The sequence below is a fragment of the Balaenoptera ricei genome, chromosome 2, assembly GCF_028023285.1.
Source record: "Balaenoptera ricei isolate mBalRic1 chromosome 2, mBalRic1.hap2, whole genome shotgun sequence".
NCBI classification, from domain to species: domain Eukaryota; kingdom Metazoa; phylum Chordata; class Mammalia; order Artiodactyla; family Balaenopteridae; genus Balaenoptera; species Balaenoptera ricei.
The window spans coordinates 170,395,668-170,413,726 of NC_082640.1; the positions used below are offsets into that span (position 1 = coordinate 170,395,668).

At 40.6% G+C, this 18,059-nt stretch overlaps 1 protein-coding gene across 3 annotated transcripts in view; it reads left to right on the top strand.

Annotated features, from left to right (window-relative positions):
• Positions 1-17,376, top strand: part of FLRT2 (fibronectin leucine rich transmembrane protein 2) — a 92,742-nt gene extending 75,366 nt beyond the window's left edge. For all 3 annotated transcript variants that reach the window (XM_059914775.1, XM_059914774.1, XM_059914776.1), the window contains exon 2: positions 14,109-17,376. In XM_059914775.1, the coding sequence (XP_059770758.1) occupies positions 14,481-16,463 (1,983 nt within the window). In that variant the 5' untranslated portion in view covers positions 14,109-14,480 and the 3' untranslated portion in view covers positions 16,464-17,376. The remainder of the gene's footprint in view (positions 1-14,108) is intronic.
• The last annotated feature ends 683 nt before the right edge of the window (positions 17,377-18,059 follow it).

An 18,059-nucleotide genomic window follows, 5' to 3' on the forward strand; every position in this document is an offset into this window, starting at 1 on the left:
ATTTCTTTTCTGTCTTGCTTTCAAAACAGATAACCTTTCCGACTGCAGGGACTTTATCTGTCTTGTTCATCTTTGTATCCCAAGGGCCTCACACTGTGTCTGGCACAGAGTAGCCACTCAACACTTGTTTGACAAATGAATGAAGGAATGAGAAATACTAGCTTTAGGATAAAGTCTGATACACTTCACTTGATTTAGAATGTCTGCCAAGGATATTTGGAATTTCTAGAGAGGGTAACATTCTAGTCCAAAGAAATTGGTTTACAATTATGAAATTGTAAGTGTCAGGGAACTGGTGTAAAAAGGTTTTTGTGGAAACAGGGGTCCGTTGGGAAACCGTGTCACATTAAGCAGCTGCCCACCCACGAGTCTTTTTCCTTCATCTGTTTCTTGAGTGTTTTGTCTAAGAGAGCAGGCCTGCCATTTAGATGTGATACTTTAGAAGTTAAACCTTGTTAGACCCACCGCGGTACTCCCAAGGACCAAGGGGCCCTACATTTCAGTCAAGTGTGAAAATGTAGCTAAGGAAGGAAAGAGTAATCCAATCTGATTTCAAACATATGATTCTCCCCTCATTAATCTCAATCTTTAAAATCTGCTTTATCATCCCGAACTTCACATTACTCTCTAATACTTGAGTTTTTAGTTTTATTTACAAGTGAAGATAGGAACTCTTTTCTGAACAACCATAAAGCAGCTGAGACAAAGATGAAAAAACAGTCGAAACTTTCTTTTCATGTGATGGGTGTGTGTATATGTGTGTTTGTGTGTGTGTGTGTGTGTGTATTACTGGGATCATCTTACAGCTGCGTTGCCTCCCTCTGGCTGCCAGCTATGTGCACATGGGCCTGGGTGACATGGACTAAGTCAGACTGTAGCTTGCTTTCTTTAAAAAAAAAAAAGAAAAGAAAAGAAAAAGAAAAAATGTTATTGTGTTCTCCTGATTTTTTAAAAACTTTTTGGTGCAAGCTCTTTTTTTGTTTGTTTTAACAAAGACTTACGTGGTTGAAATTGATTGGCAGCATATATTCAACACTTAAGAGAATACAAGCTTTTTGCATGTGGGGTAAAGTTGGGAACCTGCAGTGTTCATAAATGAAAGCAGGGCTCTGACTGCGTATTAACCTATAAAAGGATCTCCTCATATGTTTAAATTGCTCAGTATTGGGGGAACATATTTCAAAATTCATTCAAATGAAAAAGACCACCAGTATAGACTTTTTAAAGGTAGCTTTTAAAATCTGTTGTGGGTGTGTGTTTTTATTATTTTCCTTTGAATTGTTCCTTATCTGAACTGTGTAGCTACACTGGATATGGTACTGATGGCTCTCATCTGAGGTTTTATTTTATGTCTTAGAAATCACTTGATTTAATTTTAACCCATATCTGGACATGTTCCACGGTCAGGGCAGGGGAGAATTTCCTTGAGAGAAGGAGAGGGTCAAGGATAAGGAATAATAATTTTTCTTCTGTTTCTTGTCCCTTCTCATCCTCCAGATCCAGAAATAGTCCCCTGAACATAGCCTGACACTTCTGTGTGACAGGTGTTCTGAAGATGAGAAGGTGCACATAAAGCCTGTTTATTCAGTGAGGACATTTTATACCACTTACATTCAGAGCCATCACTATCATACTGAAATAGGCTTAAGCAGTGAATTTTTCGTTTTTTTAGACTCAAAACCAGATAACCCACATGGAAATACACGCTATGTAATTTCATTTCACGCACCTAATCAATATCACTGCCTGAAATCTGTATTCTCCTTGTGAAGGAGACACAAGATTTTCTGTTTCATTATGTCTATTACATATAGGGTGCAGTATTTTGGTGGGAAAAATAGGCCATGTTTATATTTTTGGATTCAGTTTGTTTTTTTTCATAAGCGTTTTTATAGCTCTCAAAGTTACTGGCCTATTTTGTGTTGATTCCAACTATATGGAGTGGTAAAGTGATGTGCAATTAAAACGCAGTTAAACTGTCACACTGAATGTATGTAAATATTTATAAGCTGTTGGTATATATAAGCAGAACACATATTTGCTGTAGACCATAAAGACTTACCTGAATTCAGGTCATCACCATTTTAAAACTGAGGTGTTAGGTATCTAGCATGATCAGATGTGTCTTTCATCAAACACAGTTTGTAGTAATAGATCAGACTGATCTTATGTGAGCAGTACTCTTGCTGAAGAAGACCACAGAATTTGATGTTATTTTGTAAAAGAAGTACAGTGCTGTAGTAATTACAGTTATTTTCCACTTGCGTGTTCTGTGTCTTTTCCTAAGGTCATCTAGTTCCTTTGTGTTTGGGGACTATTTATCCATCAATCTCTCCAGCTAGGTTAGTGTAGCGTAAAACCCTTGAAGCCTGTTCTGAAATATTATCTCAGTGATTCCTTATGGGACCTCAGATTGAAGATGCTGAAGAGTTTTCACAGACTGCCTCTTCAAACAAAGTAATCATCTGAAGGTCGTTCTTTGATTCGTCCATTTATTCTACAAACACTTCTTGAATGCCTGCCACGTGCTGCTCCCGGCCCTGGGGAGGGACCAGCCTGTGAATGTGTGGAGTTTACAGAGAGACAGAACACAGGATAGGAACAAGGCCCTGCAGATCATGCCTGAGTTCAAGTCCATACGTGTCACTTCTCTGCTCATCCACCTTGGAGAAGCTACTTAACCTGGAACCTCCATTCCATCTATGGGATAATAACAGTATAAAATGCATAATTTTATTATGAGTCCATGTATGTAAGCTTCTTTTAAAGTATCAAAACTGTAAATGCTGTGTTGGAAGTGCTCTTGAAACACTGAAGTAAGTCAGGTGGGTGTTTGGGTGTACAGATAAGCAGCTGAGAGGACAGTCTTGGATGGAGGCTGAAGTTTCTGATTGTATATATGATCATTTTTTAAAACATTTTTTTGGAGTTTAGTTGATTTACAATGTTGTGTTAGTTTCAGGTGTAAGGTGATTCAGTTATACATACACATATATTCATTCTATTTTGGATTCTTTTCTCATGTAGGTTATCACGGAATATTGAGTGGCGTTCCCTGTGCTATACAGTAGTTGGTTATCTTCTTGTATATAGTAGTGTGTGTTTGTTAATCCCATCCTCCTGATTCATCCCTCCCCCTCCCCCGCCATGTTTCCCCTTTGGTAACCGTAAGTTTGTTTTTGATGTCTGTAAGTCTGTTTCTGTTTTGTAAATAAGTTCATTTGTATCATGTTTTTAAATTAGATTCCACATATTTTTAAATATCATATGATATCATATGATATTTGTTTTTCTCCGTTTGACTTACTTCACTTAGTGTGATAATCTCTAGGTCCATCCACGTTGCTGTAAATGGCATTATTTCATTCTTTTAATGGCTGAGTAATATTCCATTGTATATATGTACCACATCTTCTTTATCCATTCCTCTATTGATGGACATTTAGGTTGCTTCCATGTCCTAACTATTGTAAATAATGCTGCAAAGAACATTGGGGTGCATGTATCTTTTCGAATTATGGTTTTCTCGGGATATATGTCCAGGAGTAGAACTGCTGGGTCATATGGTATTTCTATTTTTAGTTTTTCAAGGAACATCCATGATGTTCTCCATAGTGGCTGCACCAATTTACATTCCCACCAACAGTGTAGGAGGGTTCCCTTCCCTCCACACCCTCTCAAGCATCATTTGTATATATGATCATTTAAGCTTAAGGCTTGGATGCCATTTCTTACAAAGGGAAGAAAAGAAGAGTGTCTGGACCCAAACTTATTGGACTAACACTGAATGGCTACACTGAAGAGGGAGAACCTATAAAATAGGAAATAACAAGAGAAATAGGAAGAAAACCAGCAGCTGTCGTAGCAACCAAGGAATGAGGATGTTTCAGTAAGGGCATGCACAAGTCTAAATGATGCTGTGAGATTAAGTGGGAGGAAGACAGTCAAAAGAAAGCCCTTTGGATTTGCCAACCTGGGGCTGATTGTTAACATCTCCTAATGTAAACATTAGGAGAGAAGCTTGTGGGAGAGTAGGGGCGGGAACCAGCATGGAACGTGTTGGTGTGAGATGGATGGGAGGTGAGAAAACAGAGATATTGGTGATGGACTGTTCTTTCCAGGAATTTAGCTACAAGGAGAGAAATGTGGGAATAGCTGGAGGGGAACTTGGGGGTCAAGGGGATTTTTTTAGTGGAAAATATTGGGGAATGTTTAAACATGGATCCAGTTTGAGAGGGAGAGATTGTGCATACAGGGAAGGAAGAGATAGTTATCTTCCAGAGAGGCCTGTAGGGCGAGGGCTCCAAGGAACGGATGATGTGATCAACCTTTAAGGAAAAGAAAGTGGGTGCACATAAAGGTAAACTCGTATATTTGGCAACAGAAAGAGGTGGGAGATCCTGTCTGATGCCTTCTGCTATCTTCAGATTAAAGTCAGGTTGTCTACTGAGAGTGAGGGGAATAAGGTTTGGAGGGCTAAGATGGGGTGAGGTCTCACTTTAGGTTGGGGATTTCTTATTTAAGGTAGAACTAGTCTGTGCTGTTAGATGACTTTCTCTAGTGGGAATCTGAAACTCAGGTGGACACAGGGGAGATTGGGCTTGTGATTGGGTGGGAAGCATTTGCTTGATTGGTGTAATGAAAGAATAGAGGGGAAAGAGAACCTGGGGTGTTAGCAGAAGAATTTTTGAAATGAGAGACTGTATACCCTAAACTGATAAGGAGAGAAATGTGGTGTAGTGGGAAGAGCACTGATAGTTTTTTAGCCAGGAAAATTGCGTTGCAGTTCTATTTCTAGGATATGCTACTATTTAAACTGGTGGAAGTCACAGATTTCTCCAAGCTAGTTTCCTCATTTGTAAATTAGGAATAATAATGACTTATTTCTCATAGCTGTGTAGGCATTTCACAGGACTAGTAGTGACTAGCTCTCAATAGGTATTTGAATATTTAGCTGAATCTGAACTCCAGTTGGAAATGTACAAGAGCCTAGTGGTGAATAATGTGAGTATAGTTATTTGCTTATTCCTTCTCTTGAATTATCAAGAACTGTTTAAACATCTTTTGTTCTAGCCCTGCACAGCCTGCCTTTCGGAAAAGAAAGAGAGGGAAGGGGTGAGGAAAAGAGGACAAATTCTCGTTTGGGACACACATATTCAGAGCGAGCACTGCATGTTTGAGTTACAGAGTGGAAGAAGGAAAAGAAAACCTATTAGACTTCCTGGTGTCAAATGCTATTATAGGATTGCCTGAACAAAGTCTCTTGTAGAGAAAAAGCAGATGTAGAAAGATTTTCCCTAAAATTACTGTTTGGTAGCTTACTGATCCCACTTTCTACAGATTTTTTTTCACTTGGAATTCAAGGAACTCACAACACTTAACAACATTTCATTTAATTAGTATACAGAAGGTGGCCGTATGTAGGACAGTTGGCAGTTAGTTTTATCCCTTAAATGGCTTTTCTGACAGTGACCCCCACATAAAGACCTTCCCAAGCTGTAGAACGTGGTGGCAGCAAACTTGGAACTCTTGGCTATGAAGGAGGCAAGGAGACTTTGTTGTCTGTCTTGCTACCAACTTATCAGTAGCCATCTAGAGTCCTTTAGACGCCTCCAGTTTTTGGCATCTTGCTGCTGCCCATCAGCTGGGGATCCCTTGATTTCCCATTCCTGCTGAGTCCTGGAGTCACGTGGGCAGAGCAGTTAATGGGCCCCCTGGTGTAATTACCTTTTACTTATGCATCAGGCCAGCTTGGAAGTGTTACCCACTTTAAATGCCAGGCTGCTGCTAGTTTTGAAAATTTGAGCAGTGGCGAGGGGCTTTAGTTTTTTCAGGGAAGTGGATGTTGGTTTTAATACCACTGTAACTAAGACCATTCATAAAATTATACCTGAAGCTTGCATTTTCATATGGTAGATTTATAATACTATCCTCTGTCCGTACCGTCTATGTGGCTTCAGGCAAATTATTTCATCTCTGTGGACTTCATTTGAGGTTGATATAAATATCCCCTATGGGTTGTTGTGGGATTAGATGAAATGAAACATATTAAAAGTCTTCGGAATTATAAAGAGCTTTATACAAAAAGTTACTTGATATAACATGAACCTTTTCTCAATACCAAGGGCCATGTCATAGGTATCTTTCTAGTTACCAGCTCCTTGCCTGGCAGGGCATGGGCATTCCCCGAGTATTTGCTGAGCTGTACTTGGTGCTGGGAGACCTCATGAGTCTTATTTTCCATTCTGGGCAACACATGTCAAGAAAGGCATTGCCAGTGAAGACATCAGCATTGCTAAGATTCTGGAGCAAAGGAAAGAAAAGGGACATTTACACAGGAAAGGAAGAGATCTCAGAGACCCAATAAACGTCTCCACATATTTGCAGGTTTATGGATGGAAAGGTGTATATGTGTATCTCCAAAGGAAAGAACTATGATAAAAATAGAGAATGAAAGTCAGAGGAAAATAAAATTTGATGAATTAAACAGAATGACTTGTCTACTAAATTAGGGACAAAAGCTTCCTAGAATAGCGGGCTTTTTGTTATTTTTTTTTAATGCTAGAAATAGGAATGACACAATGAATGTATGTTCTCCATGTGTTAGATGATATTCTAAGTGATTTATAGTCCTGCAACAACTATGAGAGAGTAATACTATCATTTTCCCCATTTTGCATATGAGTTAACTGGGGCATAGGGAGATGAAGTAATGTTCCCAAATTAGCACAGCTAGTAAGTGGGAAAGCCGTCCAGGTCAACTGTCCCCAGACCCAGCTTTTTCGCATTATACAATCTCTATCTCTCCTAAGTCACAGTTTATTGAGTGCCTAGTTGGTGCTTTTTGTTACTTTACATGCATTATATCTAGTCTTCCCAACATGAGCATGGCTTATTATCCCCTCTTGAGATGAAAAAAGGTGATGTACAGAGAGGTTAAGTGTCCATTGTCATGCCGTTTGAGTGGCTACACTGATGTCAAGCTAAATTCTGACTCCAAACCCTTTGCTCTTTCCATGCCCCTCATGCCACTTGTTGATTTGATCCAGAAGCAAGAAGGACCAGTTGTCTCGATGCCCTGAAAGCAGTTCCTGATTAGTGAGTGGCTGGGTAGTAAGACCCTAAAGTGGCTGATCATCAAACCCATCTGGGGAAAGTTGACAAAATGTACCTACCCAGCCTTCTTTGAAGACCAGTCAAACCAGAATCTGCAGGGGTGGGACCCAGGAACTTTAATGTTTCATCATCTTCCCTAAGTGTTTTTGATGACCCTTGGGGATGGGGAATCACTGGGTCAGATGATGGGAAAAATCTCTCCCAAAGTTGAGTCTAAGAAATCAGCTATTTTCTATGCCCGAACCACGAGGTGCTCAGTATCTGAGCAAGTGAATGAATGTATGAATGACTGAACTACCTCCCTTTGAAATGGGTTGAAGAGTGTATAGATATGAGCTGTAGGGAATTCCATCCTTTATGGACCATATAGTTTTTTCTTTTTATAATCCTGTTGGCGCTGTCTCAATAAAATTCTTCTCTAATAGTGTCTGTTCACCACTGGGCTTTATTAAATACCGCGAAGACTCAGTCTTGCAGTCCTAGATTATACAGATTTATATGAACCCAGGGGATGGTCAGTGGGAGCTCCCTAGTGGATTGAGAGAAGCCTTTGGCAGTAATGAAGGTGTCCTCAAAGTTTATGCAGTTGAGTTTTTAACATTGTAACTTGTTCTAAACTTAGCCCTATTATTCAAACCAACTGCATTGGAAACCATGTGAGAACAACCCTTCAGATGTGTTAGAGAATTTTATGCTTGTCAGGAGAATAGTTTTTCTTCTTTTTTTTTTTTTTTTTTTTGGTCCAATTTTAATGTTTTCCATTCTAGACCGACTGGAGCCAGAAAATTGTCAACTGTTTAAATAAAGTGTTTCCTTTCTTTCCTTCCCTCCTTCCCTCCTTTTCTCCCTCTTCCTTTCTTTCTCTCCCTTTGTTTTGGCAAAGAAAAATATTGGTCTAATGAGAAAAACTTCAAGGAGCTTGACTGAGCTTCAGTGAATGAGATGGAAAAATGGTTTCAAGTTAGGGGGTAGCTATTGTTATATTTTCCTCCACATTCCTATGCTAATCTCCACATCTTGGCCAGCTAACTACAGAACTCTCCTGATTGCTGTAGGAACAGTATTTATAACCTATCTTGAGGAATGTGGAAATGTGCACAAGATCTATAAATTGCTTTAGTGTTTCCAGATTATAACAAAGACATTTGCAGTATAGTTGGGCCTATGGATTCTGCACCTGTGTGTGTCGATTTTAAGCACAAACTTAACTCCAGAAGCTCTAAGTCTGATGTACCCAGGGAAACTTTTCTAGGAGGATCCCTCATCAACGTAGCTTTTTCACTTGCATCGCTCCAGGCAGTGTGCTGTCTTGGCACAATCCAGCCAATGCCGAAACCATTAAGATTTTTATTAGGTTTGTCCTGGTGTCATTATACTATGCAATCGGCAGTGCTTATAGATAATGCCTATTTTCTGTACTATGACTTTTATAGTCTGAGTTTATTAAGAGCCCCTGGAATGCAAGCTCCTGGAATTAATTTTTAAAACTTTTTAGGCAACATGAGGAGAGAAACACTTTGCAGAAAGCTCTTCCATGATTTATGTCTTTTGAGTCTCAGTTCCTATGAAAAGAGTTAAAATATAGCCTGGCATAACTGCTGCCGTTACTGTCATCTTTAACAGACAGGCAGGGCCAGGGTCTTGCTGCCTCCAAAGAGCCTTTGTTGAATGTTGTTTTACACTCAGGCTTTTGAAACTGTTTTCTGCTTTAAATGAAAATTTCTGTTTTTACCTAACACCTTCCATTAAGCCATTCTTCACATTCTCTCATTTCCTGGAGGGGAGACATATTCAGTGCACTATTCAAATAGGAAACAAAGAAGAAAAACCCCATAAGTTTTGCTCTCAATATTTGAAATCCATCTTGTAAAGCAAAATCTTTTTATTATCAACCTTTAGAGACTTATAAATGAAATGACTAATGATTTTGAAACATGGGTTTGTTTATTAACTTCTAGAAACAGGACTATCTCTGTGGGAAGCAAAGAGTTGGGCGAAAGTGCTGTGCAGTCAAAGTTTTGTTCCTTCTCTGAGCTGGGCTGGGTTTCACCTCTTGATCTACATTACAACCGTCCATGTGCAGAACTTTTGGAATCTCTTCCCTGGCTTGCACCTTGCTATCCTTCAGATCCTCATGTAGACAATCCTTCCTCTGCTGTGTTTTTCCTGATACACCATGGACTAGATTAGAGCTTTTTACATGGGGCCATAATGTCCTGATGCCCTGAGGTTGGAGATCTTTACACAGTACCGTAATTCCCTGCTTATTCATTTCTCTCCCCTCATTATACTTTTAAGACTCACAAAGTCAAAAACCATATCAGCTCTGCATGATGGTATCCTCATTCCAGTGCCCAAGAAATATTGGCTGAATAAATGAATGAAAAACATATTGCATTTTCATGCTTTTCTGGTGGCCATGGCACGAAGCATTTATGGGCTCTGTTTATTAGAAACTTATCATCACCTTCCTCTATAAAATCAGGATAAAAATACTAACCCTTTAAGGTACTTGTAAGATGGTGTGGGTCAGTCGTTCTTAACTGGGGGCATTTTGCCTCACCAGGGGACATACCTATGGCAATGTCTGGAGACATCTTTGTATGCTCACAGCAGCTCCACAAGGAAAGAATTATCTGCCTCAAAATTTGAATAGTGCTGATGTTGAGAAATCCTGGAGGAGGTGTCAGGACAGAGAACTTGGTTGGTCAAAGGTGATTTTATTTTACTCTACATTTTGGAGTTCACCTTTTTGGATATCATTAATCATAACAAGTACGCAGAGAATAACAATTTTATTTATTATGTTCTTGCCATGTGTCAGGCACCATATAACTTTTCACAAATATTATCCTATTTAATCCTCTCAACAGTGCTGTTGAGTTAGGAACTATTTTATCCCCATTTTTCAGATAGGAACTATTTTTTTTTTTTTTTTTAAGAAATTCACGTTCTTTTATTTATTTATTTATGACTGTGTTGAGTCTTCGTTTCTGTGCGAGGGCTTTCTCTAGTTGCGGCAAGTGGGGACCACTCTTCATCGCAGTGCGCGGGCCTCTCACTATCGCGGCCCCTTCCCGTTGCGGGGCACAGGCTCCAGACGCGCAGGCTCAGCAATTGTGGCCCACGGGCCCAGCTGCTCCGCGGCATGTGGGATCTTCCCAGACCAGGGCTCGAACCCGTGTCCCCTGCATTGGCAGGCAGACTCCCAACCACTGCGCCACCAGGGAAGCCCCGATAGGAACTATTTTATCTCCATTTTTCAGATAGGGAGACTAAGACTTAAAAGTTTAACTAATTTATCTAGCTCCTAAGTGCCAGAGGTGAGATGAGAACTCAGGGGCTATGCTTTCGACCATTATACTATACTACTTTCTCTATAAATACAGTCTCCATTTTAAGGTCTAAAAGGATTTCTCCCCTTAGTATTTAGTAGGAATTACAGTGGAGAATATCGGGATTTTAGCCTTACTTAAGTTTAAAAAAAATCATTATTGCCTAGGTGGTTGCAGTTTTACACTTGCACTAATTTGAACAAAGATACAGTCTACTGGCTGATATAATATGTAGGCAGTTGTTGATCCAGGAATTAGGACAAGTCTACTATGCACAGTTATTTTATGGAATTCCCAAGAAGCACAAAGAAAACCTTGAAAGTTTGTTTTCTTTCAACACTGAACTTGCCATAGCTGATCAACACAGTGCGATCTAGATGGGACTTTTCTCCTACTGAGGTGGATAAACAGTGACAGTTTGCCCCATGTAATCCCATTAGGAGCTTTCTTCAGGACCACATCCTCTTCTTATGTAATTATACAAGAACCAGTCATGAGTAAAGTCCACCTGCCAAGAGAGCAAGGCCTGGGGCAAAGGGTTGGCTGATAGGGCTTTTTCTCTCCTTACAGAGGACACAGCTGAAGCAAGTGGAAGAGTTGCAATTTGGATGCACAGTGATGGTCTCCAGTGATCCCTGAGTACTTTGTTAGCTCCCAATCATTATTGCCTTGAGGCTCTTCACTGATAAAGTTTCTAAACAAATTCTACCATCTTCAAGCACTGGTTGGTTGTTTCTAGGGCCTTAAAACTTGGCTTGTAAATGCAGTTAAGAAGCATGGATTCTTTTTACAAAGGAATTTAAAAACCCTGGGGCAGCTGTGTTTTCTCCCTTGGAAAATTCCGTTCATTGTGTGCTATTATCACACTTTGAAGATTCCCATGGAATACTCAAAAATGTTAGATTCTATTCTTTTAGTCTCACTCTCCTACCTTTTTTGAAGAGTAAATGCTAATAGCACCAAACAGACTTTTGTTCTTAAATAAATCATGCTTTATGAAAGTAGGCCCCCTCTGATTACAGATAGCTCTTTAAGCTCCTACTGGGTATTAGCGCTTGTCATTCAGACATACATTTTCAAGGGTCTGTTGAAGCCAAGTGATATATTTAGTCATTGCACTACTCTACCTGTAAGATGTCATTTACATATAAGATGCAATTTGAGACCATCTCCTGGGGACGAAAGTGATTAGTATGCCTTATGCTTTTACTCTTCACAAATGAATCATTTGACATGCTCTTGCATTTATTTTACATTTAAAAAATTAAAACATTTGAAAAATTAAAGAAGACGGCACTGTGTTTAGGGTGGTGTTTCTCAAATTTTAACGTGTACGCCCTAGGCTCTTGCTAATGTGCAGATTCTGTTTCCAGCAACTTCCCAGGTCAGGCTCATGCTGTTGGACCAGGGATAACAGTTGAGCAGCAGGCTATTAGGGAACACTGAGATGGTTTGAGAATTTGAAACCTGAGCTAGGGATGGCATCAAGGTGATGGCATTAAATTTGCTTTTCCTGCACTACCCTTAGTTGTATTATAAATTATTCTTTAAGCATATAGGGAGATTTGGGGCAGAGAGGATGACTCCTGTTCCATGTGATAAAACATATATTTGTAATTTTTAACAAATTAAATAATGCTTAATTTTTAATAAAGTATCACATCCATCTGTTTTGCCTGGAAAGAGACTCCCTATACCCCCTCTTTTTTTTTTAAGTTTTCTGAACAATAAAAAAATGAATATTACCGTTTCTGGTCATCAAAGGCATTTTTTAGATGGCTCACAATCTTTCAAATTGTAGAACAAATTTACAATAGTCTGGACACTTAAATAGCAGTTACAATGTTTTTTTTTGTTTTGTTTTTCTTTTTTAATTACCTTTCTAAAGATAGCTAAGGGAACAATTTCAAATAGTTCCTCTGTGCTTTAGATATAAGTTGTTTCAATTGCTGTGTATTGGTAAGAATTAAGAGACTTCCAGCTTGCCATGTCCTGTCAAGTTAGCTTCTTTTGTAAGAAAATCAAATCTGGCACCTTTCAATTAACTTCTTTACCTCTCTAATCTAAAAATAGATGGAACAGTTCTGGAGCAGGAAGGTCTGATTACTATCTGTAGATTGCCTTTACTTCCCCAACTGTGTCTTCTAACATTTCAAAGTTTACTGAAAGTCCTTTTCTAAAAGCAGGAAAACACACACAGATGGGAGGAAGGTTGAGTTGTTGGCAAATAATTTTATTCCCAGTCATGAGCTTGTCAACTCTCAAAGGAATCACAATGGTGTATCTCATCTGAACCTGGAGGTCTCAAAAGAGGGGATAAGTAGAAATGTGTCATGGACTGGAGTTTGGTCATTCTAGTTGGTAACTCAAGTGTGGGCTATTTGGGAGGCAGAGAGAGATGAGAGGAGGCGGGGAGTGGGGAAGAAAAGAGCAGTCTTCTCTCTGACTTGACATCACCTCTGTTTCTGTACATCACCTCTAAACTGCTTCATCACAGTGTCAGATTAAAAGGATGAATCTTTCTAAATAACTTTATCAGTCCCCATTTTGCATTTGTTTATAACTGGAAAGGGTTTCACATTTTTTTTTTTTTCCCTTAAATTGTATTCATTGCTCAGTCACTCATTTCATCTTGAAATATGACTGTGGCCAGTTGCATTTGTAGATGGTCATCATTGATTCAGTGGATTCAGCCCTGGGCCTCTTGTGCCTGTCTGTTTGGATATGCAAATAGATCTCTGAGAGAAGATACTGACTGTGATGTGAAATTCACAATATGATCATTGATAGTGAGAGGTAACAATATGGTTTCCGTTTGTTGATAAAGATAATTGAATCGTTTTCATTTCCTGAATACCTTTTCAACTGAATTATTATTATTTAGCATGTCACTTAATGCCAACTCCCTGCCTCTGGGCATTTAGTCCCAATCACAGTGATCTTTTTTTTTTTTTAACATCTTTGTTGGAGTATAATTGCTTTACAATGTTGTATTAGTTTCTGCTATATAAGAAAGTGAATCAGCTATATGTATACATACATCCCCATATCCCCTCTCTCTTGAGTCTCCCTCCCACCCTCCCTATCCCACCCCTCTAGGTGGTCACAAAGCACCGAACTGATCTCCCTGTGCTATGCAGCTGCTTCCCACTAGCTATGTATTTTACATTTGGTAGTGTATATACGTCCATGCCACTCTCTCACTTCGTCCTAGCTTACCCTTCCCCCTCCCTGTGTCCTCAAGTCCATTCTATATGTCTGCATCTTTATTCCTGTCCTGCCCCTATGTTCTTCAGAACCATTTTTTTTTTTTTTTTTTTTAGATTCCATATATATGTGTTAGCATACGGTATTTATTTTTCTCTTTCTGACCTACTTCACTCTGTATGACAGACTCTAGGTCTATCCACCTCACTACAAATAACTCAATTTCATTTCTTTTTATGGCTGAGTAATATTCCATTGTATATATGTGCCACATTTTCTTTATCCATTCATCTGACAATGGACACTTAGGTTGCCTCCGTGTCCTGGCTATTGTAAATAGTGCTGCAATGAACATTGAATCACAGCATTCTTGAAAAGCCACAGTCAGATCAGCACTTAATCCACTCACTACCCTTAACTGACTCTTTTCTCTCTACTTTCCTACAACAGATTGCAGACTGAACTTAACCAAGTTCATAGGCTGATCCACACTGACCTGACCGACCACAGAAGAAGGGATTCTGCCTACCCAGCTGGGCCCCTTTTGACCGCTGATAACTTGACTTCACTTGTTGCCTGGGTGGAAAGTTCTCCTTATTGAAATTTTTTTGCACATGGAGGACAATAGCAAAGAGGGCAACATAGGCTGATAAGACCAGAGACCACAGGAAGATTCTTTGACCTTAGCCTTCTGGACTTTTCCTCTAGCTGGAGTTCTGGACTTTAACAGAACTGCGTTCAATCATTTTGGTTTTGCTATCTGTTTTTTTTTTTTCTTTTTCTTTTCACTACCACATCGTATTTTATTTCTGTACTTCAGAAATGGGCCTACAGACTACACAGGGGCCCAGCCAGGGGGCTTTTTTCCTGAAATCTTGGCTTCTCATTTCCCTGGGGCTCTACTCACAAGTGTCAAAACTCCTGGCGTGCCCTAGCGTGTGTCGCTGCGACAGGAACTTTGTCTACTGTAACGAGCGAAGCTTGACCTCAGTGCCTCTTGGGATCCCGGAGGGCGTCACTGTACTCTACCTCCACAACAACCAAATTAATAATGCTGGGTTTCCTGCAGAGCTGCACAACGTACAGTCTGTGCACACCGTGTACCTTTACGGGAACCAACTGGATGAATTCCCCATGAACCTTCCCAAGAACGTCCGAGTTCTCCATCTGCAGGAAAACAATATTCAGACCATTTCACGGGCCGCCCTGGCCCAGCTCTTGAAGCTTGAAGAGCTCCACCTGGATGACAACTCAATATCCACGGTGGGGGTGGAAGATGGGGCCTTCCGGGAGGCCATTAGCCTCAAATTGTTGTTTCTATCCAAGAATCACCTGAGCAGCGTGCCCGTGGGGCTTCCCGTGGACCTGCAAGAGCTGAGAGTGGATGAGAATCGAATTGCCGTCATATCAGACATGGCCTTTCAGAACCTCACGAGCTTGGAGCGTCTGATCGTGGATGGAAACCTCCTGACCAACAAGGGCATCGCCGAGGGCACCTTCAGCCACCTCACCAAGCTCAAGGAATTTTCCATTGTCCGGAATTCGCTCTCCCATCCCCCTTCTGATCTCCCAGGTACGCACCTGATCAGGCTCTATCTGCAGGACAACCAGATCAACCACATCCCTTTGACAGCCTTCTCGAATCTCCGGAAGCTGGAACGGCTGGATATATCCAACAACCAGCTGCGCGTGTTGACTCAAGGGGTCTTCGATAACCTCTCCAACCTGAAGCAACTCACTGCTCGGAATAATCCTTGGTTCTGTGACTGCAGTATTAAATGGGTCACGGAATGGCTCAAACACATACCCTCATCTCTCAACGTGCGAGGTTTCATGTGCCAGGGTCCTGAACAAGTCCGGGGGATGGCAGTCCGGGAGTTGAATATGAATCTGTTGTCCTGTCCCACCACGACCCCCGGCCTGCCTCTCTTCACCCCAGCCCCAAGTTCAGCTTTGCCCACGACTCAGCCTCCCACACTCTCTGTCCCGACCCCTAGCAGAAGCTATATGCCTCTAACTCCCATGGCATCGAAACTCCCCACGATTCCCGACTGGGATGGCAGAGAAAGAGTGACCCCGCCTCTTTCTGAACGGATCCAGCTCTCTATCCATTTTGTGAATGACACTTCCATTCAAGTCAGCTGGCTCTCTCTCTTTACTGTGATGGCGTACAAACTCACATGGGTGAAAATGGGCCACAGTTTGGTGGGGGGCATCGTTCAGGAACGCATTGTCAGTGGTGAGAAGCAGCATCTGAGTCTGGTCAATTTAGAGCCCAGATCCACTTATCGGATTTGCTTAGTGCCACTGGATGCATTTAACTACCGAGCTGTAGAAGACACCGTTTGTTCTGAGGCCACCACCCACGCCTCCTATGTGAACAACGGCAGCAACACGGCTTCCAGCCACGAGCAGACGACTTCCCACAGCATGGGCTCCCCTTTCCTGCTGGCGGGACTCATCGGGGGCGCGGTGATATTTGTGCTCGTGGTCCTGCTCAGTGTCTTTTGCTGGCATATGCACAAAAAGGGGCGCTACACCTCCCAGAAGTGGAAATACAACCGAGGCCGGCGGAAAGATGACTATTGCGAGGCAGGCACCAAAAAGGACAATTCCATCCTGGAGATGACAGAAACCAGCTTTCAGATCGTCTCCTTAAATAACGATCAGCTCCTTAAAGGAGATTTCAGACTGCAGCCCATTTACACCCCAAATGGGGGCATTAATTACACAGACTGCCATATCCCCAACAACATGCGATACTGCAACAGCAGTGTGCCAGACTTGGAGCACTGCCATACGTGACAGCCAGAGGTCCAGCATTACAAACGCGGACAGTAAGACTCTCGAGAACACACTCGTGTGTGCACATAAAGACACGCGAATTACATTTGATAAATGTTACACAGATGCATTTGTGCATTTGAATACTCTGTAATTTATACGGTGTACTATATAATGGGATTTAAAAAAAGTGCTATCTTTTCTATTCCAAGTTAATTACAAACAGTTTTGTAACTCTTTGCTTTTTAAATCTTAAAGAAAAAAAAAAAAATAGTTGCTGAAGTACTGTACAGGGTTGTACAATGAGAACCCAATGCCAAGGTAAAAGAACGAGTGATTCTTCCTCCTGATGCAATTCACCACTTTGCTGTTGAAGCTTCAGAACAAATTCCTTTCCTAGAATTGGTGGTCAGATGAAAGGGCAGGTTAAAATGGACTCATCAGGGTAGGATAAATAATAGGCATAAAACCAGAAATGACCCCAGATATCTTCACGCTATTTGTATACTTCCTGGTCTGGAAGAAAAGTGAAAACTTCTAGAATATAAGAAAGGAGGTAGTCACCCTGATTTGACCCAAAGGAGGAAATGCAGAAAACATCTCTTGAGGAAGTCAGTTCCTGTGAGATAAGTTAACCCATCCTGGCAGAATCAAGAAAATGAGATAAGATTTGAAAAGACAGTCAAACCCAGGGGTTGGCTTTCTGATTGGGAACTTGAAAATCACTCTTCAGGCTTCCCTGGCCCTATGTGAAACAGTGAGAGACCTGAGTCTGATTTCAGTCATCTTCGGGGGCAGGTAGGATGTCCCAGCAAGAAAATGCCCTTTAAAAGTGTTACTGTTCCAATCATATGTCAGGTTGAATCACATTCAACAGAGATATATTCTAGAATACTTTTTTTAGAAGAGGCTAATAAAATAATGGGAAGAATTATATTGAATGGAATTATTTTTGATAATGAGAACTATTTGGGTAGATTCACTGCAGCTATGTCAACATGATATTTAGACCAACAAGGGATCAATGTTTGGAATATACTAAACTTGTTATGTAAAAATTATTGATACCATTTAGACAAAAGCAAGTGATCAGTGGTTCTGTTATACTATATCAACTAACTTTGTTAGTATCATGTTGAAATAGCTTGAATTAATACCTTTATCCCCTCGGAAATTCTTGTCTTCCAACCACCTCACGTATATTTTCGTAATTAGCTGTAGAGGCAACATTTGTCGTTCCCCCTCTGCTCAAAATTCAAAAGAAAATCATGGATGCCAGTCTTGGTTGCACAAAATATCCATATACACTTTAAAATGTATAGTAATTCTCCTTGCTAATATTTCTGTAAGGACACATCAAAGCTGGCGAAATAACGTATTTGTTTAAAAAGCAATACCAAGTTTCTGCCTTGAACTGACTTTGACCTTCTTCCATTTTTTAAATTTCATTTATTCCTTTTCAGTCGTGGATGTTCTTCTTTGGGAATTGTGGAGGGATAATCAATCTTATATTAACAGCATAACAGGTGAAAAAAATGATCAAGTCTGAGAGGGAAGACTTGTTCCCCTAATCTTGGCAAAGCAGGGCATAGAACAGAGGGCATAGAGAAGAGAAGG